This window comes from Tyto alba, unplaced genomic scaffold, assembly GCF_018691265.1.
Source record: "Tyto alba isolate M040663 unplaced genomic scaffold, T.alba_DEE_v4.0 Super-Scaffold_7, whole genome shotgun sequence".
Lineage (NCBI taxonomy): Eukaryota > Metazoa > Chordata > Aves > Strigiformes > Tytonidae > Tyto > Tyto alba.
In genome coordinates this window covers 43,853,004-43,877,605 of record NW_024881328.1, presented here as the reverse complement: position 1 = coordinate 43,877,605, position 24,602 = coordinate 43,853,004, and the positions used below count along the sequence as shown (strand labels likewise).

General features: G+C 40.2%; 1 protein-coding gene across 4 annotated transcripts in view; it reads right to left on the bottom strand.

The window, feature by feature from the left end:
- DIP2A (disco interacting protein 2 homolog A) overlaps positions 1–24,602 on the bottom strand; it is a 130,602-nt gene that overhangs the window by 76,098 nt on the left and 29,902 nt on the right. For all 4 annotated transcript variants that reach the window (XR_006164515.1, XM_042783835.1, XM_042783836.1 and 1 more), the window contains exon 2: positions 12,976–13,047. Coding sequence is in view for 3 of the 4 variants with exons in the window: in XM_042783835.1 (XP_042639769.1) it covers positions 12,976–13,047 (72 nt within the window). In the remaining variant the exon portion in view is untranslated. The remainder of the gene's footprint in view (positions 1–12,975; positions 13,048–24,602) is intronic.

Genomic DNA, 24,602 nt, shown 5'->3' with positions numbered 1-24,602 from the left:
GATGATGTATCATATATATATAAGAGCTTTGCAGAGAGAGGACAGGGGAAAAAGGAGGCCAAAGAGGAAACTTCAGGTTCTTCATACACTATTAAACCTTTCTGCAGCTGTTGAACTGGATCTAGAAATAAGAAAGGAACAAAAGACAACAACCAGGTTCAAAGGACTAAAAGAAAGGAAAAGGGGTATGACAAGGCAGAAAATAAAACAAGTGTGGGAATCTCCCAGTCTGGCTCTAGGCCAGCCTTTCGGTCTGTCCAGCCCTGTTCTAGTCCCTCTCTGCGCTCTCCTCTGCACCATGCTTTGCCCACAGACCATGGCCAGCCATCCAGTCTGCAGCACACTCCTGCCCTCACTGCCCTACAGCCCCAGGCTCTTCAGCCCATCTCCTCCAACCCTGCCTCTGATTTCCACCCCCTCTCCAGGAATTCGAGTCCTACAGACTCCCTGTTCATGTTTCTCCATTGCGGTCTGATTACCACCCACACTCACATAAGGCTCCTACCAAAATGAGGGAGGTTTTAAACCAAGGACTCCAGTATCTCCTATTTCCCACTGCCTTTGCCTGCCCTAAAGGAGAGGGAGCTTCAGGAGTTTCCTAGTTAGACACAGGTAGTCTACAAGAATAGGTAAGGTTCTTCAGCAGGTTAAAAAAAACACCTTATCTAGCAGGTTTTTCAGCCAGTGCTTAATGTATGCAAGGAGCAGGGGCAGAGCCAGGTGTGCTAGAAATAGCTTTACCTTCCCCAGTAGTACCGCTTCGTACATCATGGCAGAAGAGGTGCATCATCATGGAGCACCCTCACACGAACCATCTGCACGGAACCGCTTGATTTCACCATCACTAGGGTACCTTGTCCTCCTTGGGAGTCCTCTCAAGCAAAGCTGCATAGCTGTGCTAATACATACCTAGCTTAAGGATAGCTCCACAGTAACAGTCATATTAGTTTCAGATTTCTTTAAATAGAATTTTAGATACAGTTATTTCCCTCTGAACTGCAAAGGGGGAAAAAGCAAACTTCTCACAAAAATGACCTGACATGCTAAAGTTTTACATGAAACACAGAGTACTGGATCTTTTCATAGAAAACTTAAGGCAGGAGACTAAGTTGAAATTATTCCTCAAGAGACTGAAATCTGAGGACCGAGGTCCTCTCTTTACTTTTTGGTCTGAGAAGCCTCTCCTCAGTTATTAAGTATCCAGTCTTTACTGAGGTCATTGTTCAGTTATATCATTCTTTGCCGTTATATCGCATCCCAGAACATACTACCTGATACGCACATTTTTGTCTTCAAGATCTGAAATTATCCAAGTGTTCACACCCTTCAGGTCAGTGAAACTGAACATGGGTCTACCCAATGTATCCTTATTACCCAGAATAAGATATCCGGAAGTCATGAGTTTAAAAAAATAATAATAAAAAGACATATGCATTATGCTTGACAGTCGTCCACTGTTCTATAGTATTTTCCTCTACTCAAGGAAGTAAACTTCATCTCATAGGTTTCCACTTGAAGAAAATGAAACAAATTTTAAGGGTGCTGTTACCTTCCATTAAAGGAAGCATACAACAGCAGAAAAAAAAAAAAAAAAAAAAGCGTAGAAGATGCTTGTTAAAAATTCAATGAATACAAATACTAGCCAGGAAACTAAACTGTCTCAATGAGAATACCAACAGCAAGAGACATGCTTATTTAGACATTATGACAAGACTGGCAAGCATAACTCCAATGTGTCATTAGGTAGAACTTTTTATTTCTCAAAATAATAGTCCATTCTACACAGCAGTTCAGGAGATGCTTCACAAGTTGCCCAGCCCTCCTAACGTAAGCGGATTCCTCCCTGTCAGGCACAGCCCAAATTAATATCAATTACCTCAATTCAGTGCCATGCAGCACAGGTTTAATCAAAGCATGCAGTAAAAGAAGCAGAAAAGCCTCCATGGCAGTGCCAGCAAAATCAACACTAAGAGCAGGGAACGGCACGTGGAGCACAGCAGCCAGAGGCAGATGGCTGGCTGTGCAGCACCCAGCTCCAGCAGACAGCAAATGGACAAGTCAGTCCTTGGACCTTGGAAGATCCCTGTTAAAACATTCCTTACTTGGCTGCATCAACTTTCAAGGCAATGTTAGCCAATGCACTTACATAAATTTGGTTATACTAGCTGAGCCAGCAGAGGCAATGTCTATTTAAGAACACGAGTTAGAAAATAAGTAAGCTACCAAGGATAACGGATATAACCACATTTTGGGTTCCTGACAGGAACAGAGGTTTTACATTATTAGTTTGAGAAAAGTACAAGGCATTGTCTATCAAAAAAGACACGCCTCTCAAACAGCAGTAACATTTCATAAGCACAAGGGACCATGAAGGGGTACCACCTACAAAACACATCCAAGGAACCCAAAACCTACAAATCCTGCATCCAAGACCACTTCTAGCAAATACATTATTTCTAGATAAAACTCTCAGACTACAGAAAGGTAGCTTTTCATTTTATTGTAATTTTTAAAAACTTTTTACCCCAATGTTTCCTATAGCATTAAATCCCTTCTGTTTAGTATGCTACTTGATCACTTGCGCGTGTCTGTGTCAGAAGTTTTACAGCAAGATGTACACGTTACACAGCCTCTAAACCCTCAACCAAATATTCTGTAGCATAAAGATCCATACAGAATATACCATCCTTAAAATAATATAATCATTAAGACCTATACTATCTAGGCAGCCTGTACCACTACTTAGGTGGTAACCATCAACTGATTACCAAACGAACCACGGGAAAAGATGAATGGCTTGAACCTGACTACTTAAGTTCAGATTACTTTAGAAGTACCTGCTTGAGGACTGATTTCTTTGAATTTTTTTTTTTTTTTAATTCACAGTGAAGTCACCAACATTTTGTTTCATTCATTGGCAGCAAGCTCAAAAATATCGGTTGTGTCTAAACATATATTGTTAGACTGGTGTGGGATGACTCGTTACTTTTCATGAAAAATTAATTTATCACAAAAAAACTCCACAAAATCCGTAAGATCTAATAGCCCAATCTCCATATTCAAGCTCCCAAAAGAATGTACTGTGAAGTTTGGTCATAAAGGTGAGATACTAATAAATCACTTAATTAAAAAGGCACATGAACAGCAATCTCCTGGTATTTTCAGAAACTGTGAGCAGTGAAGCTATAAACAGCTTTTTCAACTAGCTCACATGATGACATTACATTTTCATATATTTCATTTAAACCAACTACACTAAGATCCAGCCAAATTAGCCTATTAGCATTTGGATACATTTTGATCATAGGTGTTTTAAAGTAGAAGTTTTAATTCAGCAGCACCAAGGAAGGTAACTGTACTTTTTTTCCTATAAATCGTAAATATAAGGAATTATAAAAGCTATTGTAGACTCCAAGACACCAGAGTAAGTTGCACATTCCTCAGAAAAGGAACAGAACAAAGGGCTATAGGGCATGTAAAACTCATCCCATTCTAATTGCATGCTAGGCTGAAGTATCCACAAAGAAGAAAAAAAAAAAAAAAAAAAAATCACAGTTACGTAGAATCACAGAACAGCCCAGGTTGGAAGGGACCTTGAAAGATCATCTGGTCCAACCTTTAGATTGAAATAGAAAGGGTATGCATCCTTGTTAGCAGCAGAAATATTTGCCGAAGACTGGAGAAATTTCAAATGACTGCAGTCTTGAACTCAGTTTCCTACACTAGCTGACTATGCCTTAATGCCACTCTAACATGCCTTTCTAATCAGCACAGCTAACAGAATATGCATTCCTCATTCATTAAGTAATCAACAGTATTACAGTGTAAGAAATATGCTAGACAAAACCATTAGTCATACTAGGCTGCACTGCTAAGTTGTCTTAACGCTTTATCCGAGCTCCTATAGAATTAGCAGTTGGGTTCCTCCAGTAAGTTACATAAACCAAGGAAAATGTAAGAAAAATGGAAGTACGCATTTACGTGCCAGCCTCAACCAAAACTACAAGAGGTTTCATCATCATTTTCCCTAAAATTGAAAATTACAACATTTTTATTTTGATGAAGTGACAAGGAAGAAAAGGGGAGAAAATAATAGAATAATTTTAATTACAGTGGAATCACTCTGACAAGAGGAAAAATAAAGTTACTCAGCAAGGTGTTTCTCTAGCACTAACTAAATCTAGCGAAATCATTTACACAGATTGTTCTGTAAGGCAGCACCAGAACACTGGCTGCAGTTGCAACCTGATTTACACAGCAGAAGAGGCCATTTGAAAATAACCATTAACACTTTAAAAAGGTGAGTAAGAAATGAGGATACTAAGAGAATGACCCATCACAAGGCAAGAGGATAGATGCACACATTCTCAGGAGCACACATGGCACAGCTGGCCAAAAGTCCTCAGACTTCAGATCCAGTTCACCAAAACAGAGAAACACATCAGGGAGATAGGTTTCATTGACACACCCAAGCACCTGGCCACTGAAGAGAAAAGAGGTTCAACAAGATAATTCAGGGCATCACAGAGAAATCCTGTTTCTGTATTAGCAGCCCTAATGAAGAGGAAACATTTCCATGCAAGACAGCAGCAACCTAATGAAGAGAAATGATTCCATAGTGTGTATGCTTGGTAAGATGGCCAGAATCACTTTTGAACTGACAGATACCTCTCTAGGGGCAAGAAAAAGGGAACTACTGTGTTCAGCTTTTCCACCATGAACCAACTGCCTAGATTTCTGACAGTATCAGACACAGCTGCATGATGACTTGTCACCTGGGTGTAAAGGTGGAAAGTTCTCACCTGGTATCTGAACATGGTCTTGCAAAATATTGGAGATGAAGCAGCAGTAGTAGTTCATGTAGACAGTAGTAAAGTAAGAAAGAGGTTTTGGAGTTACAAATTGAGTTGCTTAGAAAGCAATCTCAAAGACCAGCACCTTCATGGTAGCATAATAATTCCTGGTAAAAGACACAGAATTACACCAGGAGATAAAGACAACATGTGCCTGAGAAAATCGTGGAACAAAAAAATGTCTCCGGTTAATTGAAACCGATAAGCCTTTGGAAGAATAAGCAGCAGCACAGTAAGCAACAGAGCATGTACAAGAAAGCAAAATTAACACTCATGGCAGACACTGTCTCCCAGTTTCATCTCACAAATTAGATGAGCCTTGTCTTCTGTTTTAAAGAGATCACTTTTGCATGTTTCCTCCCCTTCCGTCCAAGCAAAACATAATTCTCCTTTATAATGCAGTCACCTTTTCCCTTTCAGCAAGGCTCCCCATTCTGTGCCTATCTTTTCCCCTTCCCCCAGAGCTCTCCACCAGGCATCTTTCGCTGAAGCTTTATCAAAACTAATGCTCCCCACAGCACTGCCTAGGAGATGATGGAGAAGAGGGCTTTGTACTACAAGAAAGAGCCAGCAACACCAGCATGGGACTGTCTCCCATTCCAATATTGCATCTCAACTTCTCCAAAGGGAATTTCTGAAGAAATACCCTAACATAGGAAGAATGAAGTAGCACCTGCACATGCTCAGAGCAAAAGTCCCTCAGCTAATACCCAACACCAATGTCCTACTCAGCACAACACATCAAATGGAAAGGGACTAGGATTTTATGCTTCCTTTCCTCGCTCAGAGAGTACCCAAGGAATTGGTCTGGATATAGTTACTAACTCTAGGTTTAAGTAAAGGCTAAAACTCTAAATGAGATAGAAAAGTTGGCTGGTACTTCTATCTGGAGGCTTGCTTACGATAAGCCCTTTGTGAAACCTCTCAGCTGTTAAACTAATTCATACTTGCCATCACCACACCCTTCTGCAAGTATTTTGAGGAGTTTTGCAATATGATTCTTCGAGGCAGCCATCCAGCTTACATAACCCTGTTTACATTGAGGAATAAACTCTTCCCCTAATTTGCTTGCACATAAACCTCCCTTCCCTTTGACTATGCCTTGAAGCCAACGTCAGCTTGCTCTCAAGAATAACAACATGAGAAAGAGGAGTAACATCTTACATGCTTTTTAATATATTTTGTATTTAATGACCCAAACAAAGGAAAGCTGTAAGTGACAAATCTGGAGCAGTGGAAACTGCAAACCAAATCACATCAAAGTTTACGCAGAAATACAGTACCTTTTATCAGAACCAGTAATAGTAGGGACAAAGTAGACGAGAAAAAGCCTCCTTGAATTCAGATATAATTCCTTTATCATACAATTTCTGTGCATCTGTACGTACTTCACTTTCACCAGACATACCAGCTAGCAGAACACTTCTCTGTTCACAAAATCCCTGATGGCAAAATCTCCTTGTATTATATAGCTTGCAAGCAATACTACCATTAATGATACTCATGGAGCTTTAAAATTTCAAACCACCTTTATAAAGCCCTCACAAAGATGTCGATGTAGCGGAAAATATCAGGTCTTGGGAACATATAAATGAGTAGAGGACACTGACTGAATAGCATTTCTGTTTTAGGCCTCAAAGAGCTCCTTAATAATTTTTGAAAGAACAAGCTGAAATCACTTATCCTTATTTTTAAAAAATCTAAAGAACCATGTGTTTTTATTAAAAAAAATATGATCAGCTTGTTTCCTTGCCCTGGGTTGAGTGGTGAAGTTTTTTGGTGGCAGGGGAGGGGGCTATCGGGGCAGCCCCCTGTGAGAAGCTTCTTGAAGCTCCCCCAACTCCACGTCAGCTCCACCTCTGCACCAAAACTGAGCCCATCAGCTGCGCCTCTGCGATAACGTATTTAAGAAGGGACGTGGTGACGGGCAGTGGGACTGGTGAGGAGGAGTTGCTGCAGCTGCATGAACACCAAGGTCAGTGGGGGAACGGAGGAAGAAAGGAGGGGGGAGGTGTGCCGGAGCAGAGACCCCCCTGTATCCTGTGGGGAGACAGCAGGGCGGCCCCCCCTGCCACTCAGGAAGATCTGTGGTGGAGCAGACACTGATTTATGGCCTGTGGCCTCCATCTAGATGATCAAGGTGCTGTGCCTGAAGAAGGCCAGGGTCTTATGGGAAAAGGTAGCCCCACTGCTGTAATTCAGGGCTGGGAGGATTGCAGCATGCGGGGGAGTCCCACGCCGGAGCAGCTCGGGAAGGGCTGCAGCCGTGGGAGGGAATCCAGTCGGAGGAAGTTAGTGACCCATGATGGAGCAGTGTGGGGAACGCTGCGGCCCGTGGGAGGAACTCAAGTCGGAGAAAGTTTGTGGAGGACTGTCTCCTGTGAGAGGGGGACCACGATGGAGCAGGGGGAAGAAGTTCCAGAAGCTCCCCCCGCTGAAGATGGCAGAAGTGGCAGCACTGACTGCACCCCCCATTCCCTGCCCCTGCGCCACTGGGGGAGGAGGTAGAGATACCGGGAGCAGAGCTGAGCCCGGGAAGAAGGGAGGGGTGGGGGGAAGGTGTTCTCAAGATGTGGCAATGCTTCTCACTGTCCTACTCTGTTAGGTGCTGTTAGTGTCTGTAATAAATGTATGTTTGTTTTTTTTTTTTAATTCCCCTAACGAGTCTGCCTTTTGCTCGTGCCCATAAAGGGTGATTTTTTTCCCCATCCCAGTCCTATCTTGAACCCCAAACCTGGCTCTCTGTCCCTTCTCATTGCCGGAAGAGAAGGGAGAGAGAGTGGCTGCGTGGTGGTTGGCTGCCGATCAGGCTCAAACCATGACATTCCTTTAAGACTATTTCATCTTAAAGATAAGACAGGATCCATAATAGAAGTGAAAGATGTCTCCATATGTGTTAGTTTGTCTCAGATTAAAGCACTGAAAAGTTGGCTTAACTGATACCATTAAATGACCACTGGATCTCGCTACACTTGGAGGAAAGGTTTTGCTGTATTAAAAATAAGCTCAGGATACTTGCTATTTATGAAATGCAATGTTTAGCTTCACTTTTAACTCAAAATAACCTGTGCTTTGCTGCCATGCAGGGGTTTGGGGGTTTTTGCTTATTTTTTTTTTCAATCCTGAATATTAGAAATAATATTCTCTTAATGACAATCAATTCAGAAATTTTTGTTCTCACTAGTTACACTACTACTCTATAAAAAAGTATGCTGGAGGCATGCAAGTCTCTAAATTTAATTCCCAGGACAGGTAGCTGAATTCAGCTCTCAAGAAAAGAAATTCAAAGCTTCCCATGGTAACAGATCTTGGTTTGGTTTTTTTGGGTTTGTTTTGGTGTTTTTCTCGTGTGTTTTTTTTTTTTTTTTTTTTTTTTAAATTCCTTTCCCCAGTAGTACAAGGATCTTGACACCTTGGGTTTTGTAGGTCATTTTTTATGCCAGATTTCACTCAGGCAAACTTTCTCAAAACTACCATTAATCTAGACTACTATTTCTAGATAACAAACACACCACAGCCCATAAACTATAGCCCTCAGGGGAAAATGAAGAATGTGTATTTTTTCAAGTTTATAAAGCAGAAGCATATTTAGTTTAGTATTTATATATCTCTCCGTTTCTGTTTTCTTTGTAGTTGTTATATTGTCACTAATAGATAAGCAATAGTGGCAGCTGCATGATGGTTAATGTATCACTCATATTTTCTTTCACAATAAATCCATAAAAGCAACAATCTCCAAAATTTATTTGCCCAAGATGAAGAGAGTCATTTGGAACTTTTACGTGAAACCTGCTGGCTGAAGAGACAACCAGAGGCAACAGGAGTGAAACCGTAAGTTTTAATTTGGCACTGATTGTTTCTTCTCGTACCAAATTTGTTTCTAACATCTACCAAAACAGACATGACATAAGAAAGCTAACAGGAATAGACCATTATGTGCTGTGGCTGACTACAGTCACATAACTGATGCAGAACAAGTCTATGTCATTCAGTGATTCAGTGCAGATCCACTACTGACTGCAGAAGTATGGCCTTAAACTGAAGCAATTACCTTCAAGTCAAGAAAGGTTTCTTCTGCCATCTCGGGATTAGATGGCAGTCAACCAATTAATTTTTCATGTTTGATTTTATCTCATTTCTTCTGCTTTGGCTTGGAAGCATTCTTGAATCTTTAAGATCACCAGGTCCTAGTAGGTTCTTCCGACAAACAATTTCTTTTTAAAGTACTTATGTACATTTGAAGTATACTTAAGTACTTCTAAAAACCACTCACATTACCCAAGACAAAATCTCTGAAATTTTCTTTTCCCAGCAGACCTCTCCCAAGTTGGTTCCATCTATCATACCAACGTCTGTCTTGGACTTTATCAGAGAATAATCTTCGACTTTATTCTTATTGTTCTCAAGCGGCAAAAACAGGGAAAGGAAAGCTTACACGCATCTTTATTCTCCAGAAACACAGGGCATTCAAGCCCTGGTGACCCTGGGCTGCCTTAGCTAGGAAGAGGTCCCAGAGCTTATGAATGAGCACAGTGGTCAATCTGCAAATCCAGTACCAGTATGGAAGGTGTGCCCCAGTCAAACACCAGTGCTTAAGGCACTGGCCTGATTCCACTGGCATTTGACAACTAATCTACACAGTAACAGCTAGATTCAAATGCTAGCACTGAGTTTTCTCAACTGAAAGCATATTTAGACCAGGAAAATCAGACTCCTGAAACATTCAAGAGACAGGAAGAAAACATGTGAAATGCAGGTAGATAAAAAAATAAATATATATAGTGCTATATAGATGTTGTTATATATATTAAATATATATAGTGCTATATAGCTGTTGTTATATATATTAAATACATGCATTTTTTATATTTATATATAAAAAACAGTGTAGCTGTAAATATATATAAAAGCTGGTCAAGCTTTTAAAACTACAGAAAATACTCAGGTTTTTAAAGAAACAGCTGGTAGGTGAGCAGGAAATTACCACATCAGTAAAAGATGGTTCCAGGGTAATTCCTATTTAACAAAAGGGAATGCAGACTACCTTCAAGTGACTGACTGGGTGCTGTAAGAACCTCTAAGGTTTGTATTTCATCTTTCACTTTGGTTACAATAGCTTTGAAAAGATTTCAAGTGTCTGGAGTTATCGGCAGAATTCAGGTAATGGCGACCACTAAAAAGAAATCTACAGTTACCACCGTATCGCATTTGAGTGCGGAAAATAAATTTTATTTATTTCACATTCAACAGTCAGCTCATGACATTTCACTTCCTGACATGATTTTTTTTAATGGTCCAATGACTCAAATGTAACTTCATGGGTAGAAGTTGCCTGCTCTCCCAAGCATAGCACTGAGACTGGTTATAATGAGGCTTTTGGAGTTGCTGTCATCCCTGGTGGTGTTTTTCATTCTGAGATATACCCCATATGTGGGAATATAAAGCAATCCTATAAGGAAAAAGCTCTTAATCAAAAGTTCCCTGAAATTCAACAGAAAAATGACAATGAAAGTTGGCTACAAAGGAAAAAAGGGAGAAGGGAGTACAGTATTTGCTCCTTATCAGGACAGCACATTCCAGGATGCAAGTTACTAAATTTCACTGTAAACACTGCTCACTTTTTCATGTTATTTCTCAATCTTTTTACACCCAAGCTCTATTCACATTCAAAATGCATTTTTGCAACGTCTGATGTTATCCATCACTCAGAAGCTTCACCTAGCAGCATGCCAGGTTGTCTACAGATATAACTTATTATTTCCACAGAATTTTATCTGAAATTTGGGTGCAGTGGTTGACTGAGGAAACTGATTACTGTTAAAGCTTGCTATTACTCAACACTTGTTTTTATTTGTGTACAGGGCATTTGGTTGGATTAGTGAAAGATAACACATTTTAGTATTTCTCCGTAAGCATATAATTTTATGGATCCTAAGAGAAATATAGTATTTCTGCCAACTCTTCATAACTGCAGGTTTAGAATTTTAGAATGCAAAACAGAGCCCACATGAATGCAACTCCTGAATACTAACACGTTCTACTTAATTTTACTGTTAATTGAAAATATGCTTTGCAGCCACTTCCATTTTTTTTCTATTCACCAAGCCCTCTGTGGGGTTATTTAACACTATCTTTTATAATGATTTGGTTCCCCACAGATTCGGCTACACAGTGCAGTAGAAAATTAATCCAATCTATTTTACATGGCATTGAAAGAACAGGAGTTCTCATATGATTGGCTTTTACATGGCTGCTGATGAGGTGTAACATGAAAAGTTAAAGTTCCAGAACTCAAATCTTACAAGTATATGAGTAGGCTCTAAGACACAAAGATCATACAAGTTGTTGATTCAGAAGTATTTGTTAAAAGAAGATCCTATCAACTACTCATGTAAATCTGAATGCTATGATTATAGATAACTGTTTCCAATTTCTAAGAAGACAGAAGAAAAAACTCTTATCCCCAAATTATAAAAAACCCTGTCTACATTCAAGTCTAAGTTGGAGAACCTACAGCAGATTCCCAGAACAGTCACCCTCCTCTCCTCCCAATTTAAGCCATCTCTTTCCACAGCTGCTTCCAGACCTGTGCCACCACTTTCTTCTGTACAAGTACATCAACATGCAGTCCTATCTCTAGCTCTCTAACAATTTGCTATTTCATAAACTTGCAGTATTCAAAACCTTTCATTTCAAAGAATTTTCCCAATGCTCCTTTTTCTACCTCCCACCAAGAATTCTTACTCAGAACTTCCACTGCCTACTGTAAATTTTGTTAAAAACCTTACAAATCAGCAGAATTGTACTATCAGTAAAATTTTTGTAACAAAACTAGTAGAGCTAGGTATTGATGGACTATGAGGAAGGCATCAGGTTTTGTGAAATTCAGAAGTACTGAAGAATACGAGATACAATAATTGGTCAGCAGTCTTTACCTCACAGACCAACAGAGAAAAGATGACAACACATATACTTAGAAAAGAAATGATGACCAAATCAGCTTTAGAAAGACACAAGTTATTCATCCTGGGGATGGTAAAATCACAGACTATGAATTCTTCAAATCTAAAATTCTGGCATCCATCAGTATGCAACAACTTGATGGATAATGGAAAACTTAACAAATACTATTAGGAATACTACTGAGCAAAGGACATCACAAAAAATCCTGTGATCAAATTGTTAATGATAAAAAAATTACTGCAGGCTCAAAGCCACTGGGACTCCCACACATTAATCTGAGCCATGATGAAGCTGTGTCAATTAACAGAATTCCAAGCTAGATCTGGGTTAATGGAACATATGTCAGGAAACTGAAATAAGTACTTAGCTTAGGGTTTTAAGCAAAGAGTATCATTCTTTGTGCTCAGAGGCAGACAGCCCGCTCGCCCACTTTTTAGAATATTAAAGCTAGACTCCTGTCATCTTAATGTAAAGCTAGGCAGAAGTGGTAGACAAATCAGGTAAACTGGTATTTCTTAGAAAATGTGGTATCAAGCAAGTAGGGCAAACCATAGGATCAGCTAATTTTTGACCACTCCTAAAAATGATTAGGGAAAATCCAGCTGAACAAGGAGAAATTTTTAAGCAGTTAGAAATCTAAAGGGACCTAGGATTCTTAGTTCAGCCTAATATCAGATGACAGACAAACCAGGATATTGAAGAAGTGCACTGCCATCTCCTTAGGACATGCTTTCTTACAATTATTATCCATGATGTCAAGGTGTTAATCTAGACTATATGAAGTCACTTCTGAATGAAACACTCCTGAACACCTCAAATTTGAAAGAGAAGGTTCAGTGAAAACAATTCTAGAAAAGTGCCATTAACATATTTTTTCTACTCATTTTTTACTTCCAAAGCTGTCTAACAAGTCGATTCTGTAGTTTCATACACAACTTCAGCTGAGTGAGTACCATTTAACATTTGACATAAAATACTGAAAAAAAAAAAATTTCAGACTTCTCTCTTGTTCTGTACTTCTCTGTAATAGCCATTTCCACTACTGGTTAGATGCCATGTCAATCAAATGCCATTAATATATTCTATTTTGTGAGAACTTTTCCATTACATATTTTCACAGATTCAGCACAAAAGGTATAACTTATATGCAGCCTCTTACCTTGAATTAGTGGTATGTACCGTGCTAACAGTTTTGCTCTTTTCTTCTCATACCCCTTCTGAGTGATGTCTCCTAAAGAAACAAAGAAAGAAATACATATTGTTTTGAACAGTATTTAAATAAGCCTTTGCATTTTTGTGATACCTATGATTAAACTCACTAACTTTTTAAATCAGTTACATTAGCAACAAAGACCTGGGCATGTCTGAGAAATGGTCATCCATGCAGCACTATCTGTGCATATATGAAAATGAGTGTATTGGAGGGATACAACAGAGGATAGTGGTTTTGTCTGCAGCACCTGTGTTGAACCTGGATCTGGAGACATTTACCATAATGAGGAATGCAGCACAAGATTTGTAGCATAGCAGAAGCCAACCAAGCTGATAAGCCTGGCTCTGCAGCCTTCTGGAGCATCAGAAATGCCCAGTAAGTTGGGGCTTGAGACAACACCCTCTAGCACACCTTCGTAGTACCTTCCAAACTCCAGACTACGTTGTCCACTCTGCACCGTGCAGCACAACAGTCTCGGCTTTCAAATCTAGGAGGTGAGCTTCTAGCACCACTTTTTATTCACAGTTAGTTGTCATGTGATAACCTCTTTTAAATCTACATTGCAGACTCCACTGGTAAAACATGATGTGCTTTCATGCAGAATACAAGAAAACGAAAACCTCCATAGAAACCCAAAATAAGTTTTTGGGAGATTTCAGAATCTGTACTTCCACGATTCTACAAACAGAACAAGATGGCTTCATACCAAATCAGCAACAAGCATAGTATTAAAATAAGAATAAAAAAACAAATCCCACCAAAATATTACAAAGTTTTGTCCGTTTTCTAGATCTCGGCATAGAAATGAAAACAGTGATCTCAGACAACTTAAAACCACTCCCACCTCCCAGAATTCACACTTGCTTGAAGATGGTGAGATACAGTGAAGTTCCACTAACAAAGTGGAACTCCGCACCTGGCCTGGCAAATCACAGAATGGTTTGGAAGGGACCTTAAAGACCATTTAGTTCCAACCATATGGCCAAAGGCAGGGCCCCCTTCCCCCCGCCCAGGGGGCTCCCAGCCCCGTCCAACCTGGCCTTGAACCCTTCCAGGGAGGGGGCAGCCACAGCTGCTCTGGGCACCCTGGGCCAGCGCCTCACCCCCCGCACAGGGAACAATTTCTGCCTTACATCTCATCTAAATCTGCCCTCTGACAGTTTAAACCCGTCACCCCCCATCCCATCCCCACCCCCCTGATCCAGAGTCCCCCCCCACCTCTCCTGTCCCCCCTTTAAGCCCTGGGAGGCCGCTCGAAGGGCTCCCCGGACCCTTCTCTTCTCCAGGCTGAACCCCCCCAACTCTCTCAGCCCGGCCCCCCAGGGGAGCTGCTCCAGCCCCCCCAGCATCTCCGTGGCCTCCTCTGGCCCCGCTCGAGCAGCTCCGGGTCCTTCTGCTGTTGGGGGCCCCCGAGCTGGCCCCAGCACTGCAGGGGGGTCTCCCCAGAGCGGAGCAGAGGGGGAGAATCCCCCCCCTGGCCCTGCTGCCCCCCCTGCTCTGGCTGCAGCCCAGGGCACGGGTGGGTTCTGGGCTGCCAGCGCACGGGGCTGCCTCACGGGCAGTTTTCCCCCCACCAGCCCCCCCAGTCCCTCTCCTCGGGGCTGCTCTCCAGCCACTCCTCGAGGGCCCAGCCTGGGTTTGTGCTGGGGGTTGCCCCGGCCCACGGGCAGGACCTTGCCCTTGGCCTTGTTGAACCCCAGGAGGTTTGCCCGGGCCCCCCTCTCCAGCCTGCCCAGGTCCCTCGGGATGCCACCCCTGCCCTCCCGCGTGTCCACTGAACCACAGCTTGATGTGGCTGGTGAACGTGCTGAGGGTGCCCTCGATCCCACTGTCCATGTCACCAACAAAGCTGTTAAACAGCACCAACACCCACCCCTGAGGAACGGCACGCCTCACTGATCTCCACCTGGACATCGAGCCCTTGACTGCAACTCTTGGAATACGACCATCAAGTATAACAACAGCATGAAACATAACCACTATTAAAGATTCTAAAAATATATTATGGTATTTTTGAAAACATATTCAAGTAGAAGGTGAATTTTAGAAATGTAGGCAGATAGTTATCTTGACTTTAATTAGGACACAAAAGGAAAATTTCACACTAAGATCTTTGCTTCAAGCACATTTTTCCAGTAAGTCTGTGCATGCTTGTTGCTTTAATTAATTTAGGTCTTGCATTTGACAGAATTCCAAGACTACCCCATGCTATTTGCAAGGCACCTCTGTCATCAGATGTGCAGTAAGAGCTGACAATGTCCCAGACCTGGCACTTTGCTGAGTATTTGTCTTTATCCTTACCAAAGTTTTCTGCAGGCAACCAACAGAGTTGAGTTATGAGGGCAATCCAGAGAAAGACAGCATGATTTACATGGGATTCATTCCCTTTGAAAATGAGGCTATGAAATCATATATAAGTTTATATGTTACTACTAACAATCATCTTTTATTCATCCAGAGGAGTGGTGTGGCTTGGGTATGCAGAAGCAAGACCCCTTCTTCCTCATTCAGATTTTACACAGAAGAGTTCTTACACTGTATTTTAAGTTGTTTCTTGGGTATTTGCCTTAATACATACAGGTTGGTTTTGGTTTTTTGTTTAATATTGTCCATAGCAGTATGTTCTTTAAACACATTTCCTCAAACATCTACATTCCTCCTACATCAGAGTACACCGCTAACAGAAACAAAGCCACCTCAATTCTACAATTAAGTGAATATACATAACTTAAAGTTACCATCAGTATGCCACAACAAGCAGTGAGAGGTTGAAGACACTGTTCAAAACAGGTAAGAAAAAAAATAAAGCAAATCCTGGAGTGCTTGAATCATTGCCAGTATTTCAAACTACAACCGAACAGAATTTGTCCATTTTTACTCATAAACCTGCGTATTTCATATAAAGTTTGGACACAAGACAGAAATGCTTTGGCTACAATTTTTCTTGAGCAGAAAATTTTTTAGCAGAAGAAACATACAGAAATACGATTTATATATATATATATACACACACATATATATTTATGTTATATTATTATACCAAAACACAAATGAAATCAAAACAAAACACACAAAAGCCCAAGCAGATTTGTGTACCTGGGAATAGCTGATCAAAATGACAAATTATACTCTCAGTCATTTCTACAAAGAAAGAAAAAGAATACCAAAAAAGATGCATCATTTTCAGTTACGGAGGAAAAGGGGGGAAAAAAAAAAAAAAAGAAAGCAGACAAGAAGGACCAGTAATGAAGAACAGTTTATCTTAAAACATAAGTAATTTGGAAGACGCAAGCAATCTCAGCAAATTCTTTCAGTGACAAATGCTGTACATAACAAAAATTTGCCATACCGTAACTTCAGTGAGGACAGTAATTTTCACAGCTTCATAAATTAATCAAGTAATTCTTAAAACAAATCTCTGCGAAGATCAGCTACCTTGCCAGGTATCACCCAATTGAAGAGGTATGCCATGGAAGCAGCAGATAAAAAGACAGGATTGAAAAGAGTCTCATTTAAGACAGAGAATCTCAGACTTTGGCACCTCAACGCATTTGGAAATCCTCTGATTTTCCTGTAACGCTCACTTGAATTATTGTCCTTGAATGGGGTTGAGAAAAGTCCAAAGTCAAAAGCTTCTCTGTCGACTTCTGCAGCCCCAGTGGCAAGTCAGACTTTGCTGCCTAGCAAAGCTTTTCTTTGTTCTCTTCTCAAAAGCTTGGGGGTGGACTCCTGACAATTGCTCCCCACCCCCTCACACTCAGAGCCTCCTCAGTGGGATTAACCCATCATTTGGGGTTCTTTGTGATCACTCACCTCTTCCAAAAAGAGCTGCTTAGTCACATCTGGTATGTCGGGGCCACAGCTGCTGTCATTTAGCCTTACTTTCTCCCTAGTTATTAGATTACACAAAAGCAATATGAGGTTCCTCAGCCTCAGCAAATCAGCTGGGAAGCCTGGGTAAAGCTGGACACTGGGTCAAGCTGTTAGTTCTCTGCCTGAAATATCAGACATACTGTCCTGGTTTGAGCTGGAATAAAGTTCCAGCCCGAACCAGGACACATACTGAAAAATATGTCTGAGGCTCCAAGAAAATTAATCTGGACAGAGATGAAAGCGTTGGCATTTCTTAAAATGATCTATAAAAATTATTTTCTTAATTAGTGCACAAAGAATCTGCCATGCAATTACCCCAAATCTACCCAGGCACTTTTTTATTTCACAATGTTAGCACTATAGCTAACAGAATCTTAATGCCAGATTAACTAAATAAAAATTACCTGCATTTTATTGGATTTTCATGAATTATTTTTCATTGGCTATCCACTTGCTGGGTTAAAAAATGTCAATTATCTTACTTTCACTTCAGAAAAGTAGGTGGTAAACACTAAGTGATTCAAGGCTCTTCAGAAAACACAACAAGAAACAAGCACATGCTTTACTACCTAGATACAGCTGCCATGCCTCATCGCATCACGAAATCCTCACACTGCAAAATCCTGCCTTTGTAACATCAATTATTTTGTGGTAGCTCTACCCACTGGATAGCAACACTTAGAAAAAGCTTTTTTTTTTTTTACTAGGAATTGGTCATATGTGAGCTATGTAGTTCATAAATAAATAGTGTGCCTAACCGAACCTTATTTCCTCAGTCACTTAAGGACACCCACGAGTGCAGCAGCCTCTCCTCTTCAGTGCATGAGGACACAAGGCAAAGCACATCCAGTGCTGTTCCTGCTCCTTGGTGGCTTTGTGTCCTGGCACTGAGTCATCCTTGAAGGCTTCTGATGGAGAAGGGAAGGTGGGAAGGAAAGATGCAGACACTCAACAGCTCATGGAAAAGTGAGCTTGCTATGAAGTGAGCAACTTCTCCAGTCCTTAATCAGTAGTTTGCACTTAAATGATCTCTGGGAGCAGCTATGAGAAACTACGCACCACACTGCTGGCAATAGGTCTCAAGACTGTCGTGTAAACACTCTCCCCAAGATGACTCTGCATATCATACAGCCAAGGACTGCTCTGGGGGGAGCCTAGTACTTTCCTACAGGTAAGGAAATGGCTCCAGGTCACCAACTTGCAGAGGTCAAGAACAGAGAAATTCCTAAATGAGATAACTGTGCATTAAACGTGGATGAAAATAATAAGATGTATTAGATCTGCAAGGTGAAACCTCTAAGGATTCCTGTTTGGCTACTGGTGAGCACAGTCACAATCTCAGGTATATCAACTACTGACAAATCACTGCAGAAGCTTTTGCCAGTTCCTTCAGTATAAAGCGGAAGTCAAGGCTGTGAATACTGGCTTCTGCCTGAAGAAGTCGTTCTTGGATGGTGTGAAAAGGCAGGCAAGTCTCCAGTCTAAAACATAACTCTGAAGTCACCTGTGGAAAAACTTGAAGTAAATCTCCAGTGTTTCTGGGGACAGGTTGTCACTGTATTTGAAGCGCTGGTAGAGTTCAAAGAGTAATTTCTAATTCTACCTCTGACATGCTTGGTAAATATTTTTGTTAAATTAAACAATTCACCAAGCTTTATTTTGCATCATCCTAGAAGTATTATAAAAGGAACACTGCATTGCTACATGATTTTGACTTACTTCAAAGGCAGAAACAACAAAAAATTGCAAAATAAATAATTACTCTGACATCTGTGATTTCTGTCCACTGTGAAAGCAAACACACTCAAGGCATTTCTAAGAACTATGAGAGTCAACAATAAGGAAAGCCAGTAACACTTGGTGTAACAGCTAAGGCATCAAAAGATGGTGCTGAGGAACACTGAACCATGCAGCCAGAAGAAAAAATAGCTCAGTTTCTCACGTTACCTGTCCTCCAGAGTGAACAATGTGCCAACCTGTCCTGAGGAAATTGCGGATAATGGAAGCACATAGGAAGAGAAGAGACCTCATGGATACAAAAGCTGAGGACAACAGAGCCATCAATGGATGGTTTATCTCCTGTGTTAACAGGGCAAAGCTCTGAAACTAGAGCTGTTAGAGCATGAAGACCATAGAGATCATGAGCTTCCGAATCATATCATACATGTGCACAGCAAAGTTAAGCATTCTTGATACGGCCTCATAGAGCGCCAACGAGCAATCATTGCCAACATCAACAGGGAGAAAGTTCCTTAAGGATGTTACTGCTCAAAGGCTTGAAACCAATAAAGACAAGTAATAGCTAGTAACAGGTGCATCTAATCTGTAATAAGAATGACAAAACCATCTCAACAATAATCCCTATTACAAAATCTCAAGGATGATGTTCTCTCAAACATAGCTCTGAGAACTGCAGTAAGCAAAGACTGAAAAAAAAATCCACACTCCTAGGAACACATTTATCTTTTCAGCAAGATGCATTTACAGTAGATCAGCAGGCTTCAGAAAGTCCTTGCTAATAATAATCAAAATGTAGAAGACTGAAAATGAAGAACGCATGACACTATGATAAAGCTCTTTATTCAAGGGGCTGATACACAGCAGTAGCCACATGTAATTCCTGAAATGAATACTGAGTCATCATGGTAAATCAGATCTATATTCTCAGTCATATATGATACATCTCAAGCAATGTCACACGTTGCTTGTTACATAGCTTTGGAACTCCAAGGTATATAATTTGTTACAGCATCCTGGTAACCAATACTGGCTGCTGATACCCTGAGAAAGAATAGAGTGCGGCGCTGAAATACAGCAGGGTGGTTGCATTTATGCCTAAACTTGTAGTTACAAACAGGGCCTGAGGAAGAGGAAGAGCAGCTCTCTTGGGTGCTGAACTCCCTTCGAGGGCAGGCCCATGCACCACAGGGCATCTTCACGCTGTGGCATTCAAAAGCTCGTGAAAAGGCAAGGTCAGTACCTTACCAAACAGCTATCCTCCTGTTAACACCTGATAACAAAATAATGACCAAATCATAAAAATGTCTGTCAAGATTGCCACTTAATTGAAATTAACATCTCAAAATCAAATATTACGAGGGTGTTTCCAAAGTCTAGCATTTTCTTTTGAAGAAGGTAAAACCAGCACAGCTGCATCCCCTGATAAACGTGTTGATGGACGAGCCCCCATGTAGCCAAGCCCGCTGCACCAACAGCAATGAAGAAAAAATGTTCTGTTAAGCCTTTACTCTGGGATTTATAAACTTGTGGATAGGAGGACTAAGCCCCGAGTTATAAGATTATGATCTTATATATCCATGCGGCATAAGTATTTGCCGCACGGATGAGAAGTGTCATGGTACTCAGCTAAGAGGCATCGGGAGGTCCCAGTCATCACTGGGATTAAAGAGCAGAGCTGACAAAGTTGACTGAGGTCTTACTGGCTCGAAAAACAAAACAAAACAAAAAAGAAACAACCATAAAAGAATCCACAAAACAACCAAACCACCAGAACTTTATTATTCACATAAAGTTTTGTGGACTCCTCCAGAAAATCATCATACAGCTTACACTCACTGTTTCAATACGCTTAAAGGCTCGACCTAGGCAACATTTGGAAAGACATGCTCCCTTCCAGGGCTGCAGACTTGTCTCATAAGAACATGGAATCTGACATTTTCAGGTAGTTCAGGGTTGAAATATGACCTTGTGGAAAGTCCCTGAAGATGAACCAAATATTAAAATTGAAGAGAAACTGTATAAATGTTGGAAAAGAAGGGGGAAGATTAAGAAAAACTTGTAGAAATAAAAATTCTTAAGAAAACTGGAAGTAGTTTAGGGACCTATGTTCTCCATATATACACCCATAAGCTTCAGGCTGGACCGCATACAGGTGTGCCATCAACAGATATTGTCCAGTGACAGTTCACAAGCATCCCTACTAACTCTCAAGTTTTAATCACCACTTAAATCTGAAAATCAGAACAGCTCTCCCAAACCTACTACTAGTGCTCACTACAAGCTTTAGCTACCTGCTACACATTCTTCTCCCAGACACCACTTTTTTGTATAAACCAAGCAAAACCCAAACTGATCAACAGATGATAAAGGAACTAGAAGATGAAAATGATTACTTGCCATTAAAGAAAGTGTTTTGGGCCTCCAAACTATGCAGAAGCCAACACCTGCTACCATCCATGAGATACGGTCTGTGGTAGGTCTGTGTTGTTCAAATCTGATAATCAAAAGGGGGGGGGGGGGGGGGGGGGGAGAGGAAGAAAAACTGTAATTTACCCCTATCTGGAAATTGGTGTGCTTATTAAACAAACTGCTTCCAAACTGGATCCACACCAACATAGCTCTTCTGTAAACCATGGTGGGTTTGTTTTTTTTTCCTCCTTTTTCTGCCAGCTCAGGAACTACCATTTTTTTCCTGGGCAAAATAGAATTTTACCACTGGGTTCTTTCCCTAATAGCTGAATTACTATGAATAGAGCATTGATAAACCAGCAGGACATCTCACAACTGTCTGTAAATAAGAAGACTATTAAGTAGTCTTGTTTCTACATTTTTAGATACTCCTGTTGTTCCTGTTTCAAACTTAACCTTTGATTCTTTTCCTCAAATTTTACTACAAGCTGTACTTCCATCATTACAGAACTTTACACTGAAATAAATGACTGTATACAGATTAGTAATACCTCTAAACTCAGTGGTTTGGGGTTTTTGTTTTTAGGTTAAGAGTGGTAAGTACATCTGTTGCCATTTGTTCACTCTCCTATAAAACTCATGTTTTGCAATCATGGCTATAAAGAAGCACTTATAACCTGTCATGCAACCTGAAGTCCATTCTGGCATGCAATTTCTAGAGAAAGATCCCTTTTTTTTTTCCTCCTCTATATAACAAACCTTCAATTCTAAGACTCCTTCTACAGCCCAGTATTTCAGCCACAGCAAAGTTTACGTCCATGTTGTCATTGACAAGCATAGAAAACTGTAGCCGCATGAGAAATGGGTGAAGCTTTTTCTTACTATTCAGAAAAGAACACTTTCTTACATCTGTAAGTTTGAAAAGTATTCAAACAGCAGCCCTTCATCCTGAATCATTGCTGTTTTCTGAAGTAAGGGATATCGATTGATGCCTTAATTTAGTTTGCATATGATGAGCTACGTAAAGTGTGAATTTATCTTGATTATAATCTTCCATATTATATGAATCTGTTTAAAATTGAAATAAGTGACATCTGATCATTCCATATGGCGATGCATTTGACTAACCTATAATAAATCCTATTTTGAAGATCCTATTTTAAACAGCTTGAGAGCATCAAGATGCCTCTTAAGCAGTACTGGAAGCTTAGCACAGCTTCACTGAAAATGTATGTTATTGGTAATTCCTAATTTGCAGCAAGACTTTCACCTCTTGGACAGAATTTAAGTTATCAAAGTACAAAACTTGCCTGAATGTAAAAGTAGGAACATGTAGATACACAAGTACTTAAATGTACACACTCATTAAACTTCTGCATACCAAATGAAATCACTGAAACATCAAGTTCTAGAAACCAGACAAACATTGACTAGCTAATTACATGTCTCAATGACAGAAATGGAAGTAATTTTACCAATATGTTAGTAGCAGAAGACTAAGTTTTCCACTTTGTGCACAATAACACAACAGGATTATATATTTTACAATCCCATTAACAGCCTAGTGTGCTTTACTTTGGCCTAAATTTAGTCTGCTCAAGCCATCGGTTTTGCTATTGGCAAAGCAATGCTAGATGTTAGAAAATTATATTCTGATACATTCATATACCACCTTTTCATCTCAGTTTCAAAGCAGTTGCTAGACAGAAGCACCACTTACATTTTACAAATTAAAAAGAAGCCAAGGTGAATGAAGTGTGCAGTACAGTAAGGATAAGAAAAGTCTAGGCATTCCAGGTTATGCTGTTCTGCACAAATCCACACTTGTAAATTGTGCATGGACGTTGACAGGTGAGAGTGCTGCTCCTTTTTAAATGCCTGGCTTTAAGCCGTTATTCGTTTCATCTGACAGGAGTCAGCATTTGACAGGGTAAAAGAAGGTTAAGTAACTGGATCAGAAAAGCAACCTGGCAAGTTTCCAGGCTCAGTTAGCCCAATTAATGAATTGTTCTTATAGTGCTTCAGTAGATCCTTAAGCTCATTCCACAAGCAGGCAGGAAAAGCTCAAACTCTTTCAATTCCCTTCTATCCCATTAGGGCTCTCTGCAGAATGCAGAACCAACAGGTTGGCATATGCCAGCTCTACACAGGTGTACCACTTTGACCCTGGCTCCTGCTCTTAAAATTATTTAAAAACTAGTTCTGCTTTATATAAGTTGAGATGTTTCCTTTCAGTGAAACATACTCTTATCTACCATTGCACCAGAAGGACAAAAGAAGAACCACCTTCATTAAGCTCATGTTAAATTACGATTTGTATTTACATGGCAGGTACGAGCTTTAAAATATAATGCCCGCTGCAGCTTCCTCACATCAGGCATTTTTAAGTATGAAAACGGTTTTTGAAACAGTCAACTGATATGTTCTGTAAAGTTCATTAGGATCTTCACCCAGAGGTTACGAACAAAATTTATCAAATCAGATACAGCTTTCATATCTCATTATTATGTAAATCATTAACGTTGCCATTCCCTTTAACAAGCTGAGGAAAGCTATATGCATGGAGACGGGGGGTGGAAATCAGCTGGTACATAGGGAATGTACTGTCTGCTTCCCACAAAAGCCAACAGAAGAAGTTGGAAAAAAACAGACTAGCAGTGGACAGGCAGTTCAACAGAGAGTACCTTTTAAGATTTCAGTTAAAAAATATTTTCTGATAGAGTTGAAGATTATTTTGGTAAAATACAGAAATTAAAAGCTTTTGAAAGGATGATGTATGTGTGCAAAGTGTTCCCCTTTTAAAGAAAATTAGAATATTATTAAGAAAATGATGTTTCAAAATAACCAAAATCTCTGTATACTGCAGAGATTAAAATATTGAGACTTTTTTGCTTGTCACTTCCTAGATGCATTAGGGATATAATATGAAAGTAGAATGATTATGCCTGGCATGTAGTAATCAACTATTATAATGAATTAGGCCAGAAATAATTGTCTGAACCAAGTTATTTTAACCTAAAGCATGCAGTTGGGAGGGAGGAGGAAGATGCTTCTCTTCACTCACTCGCATTTACAATTTCTACTGCCATAATGTCAAGGAGCAATCTCAGATCCAACTCTATTCCATGGTTATCACAAAAGTCTACCTGAAAACTGCCCCCAAACACAAAAATACAGAAACAACATGATATAGAAATAGGGAACCATAAAGCAAAAAGCTTTCTAGAGTTCTTTTTGCAACAACTTTAATACACATTCCTCTCCAGTAATGGTATGAGAAGAAAAACACTGGCTAGATACAATTTTCTCCATAACATTCAGTTAAGATAACCAATCACAAAACAAAATTCATATTTAACTCGGTAATACATGCCTTATATCATGACATCATCCCTTGCCCTGAAGAATGTGTGTGTAAAAATAAAAGAGGACATATGCACCATTTAATGCTATTTGAAGTTAAGCTGTTGTATCTACCTTTCTGATACAGGAATCCTTTTATTTGCCCTTTCACATTCTCCACACACTCATTACACAGGGCACAGTAATTA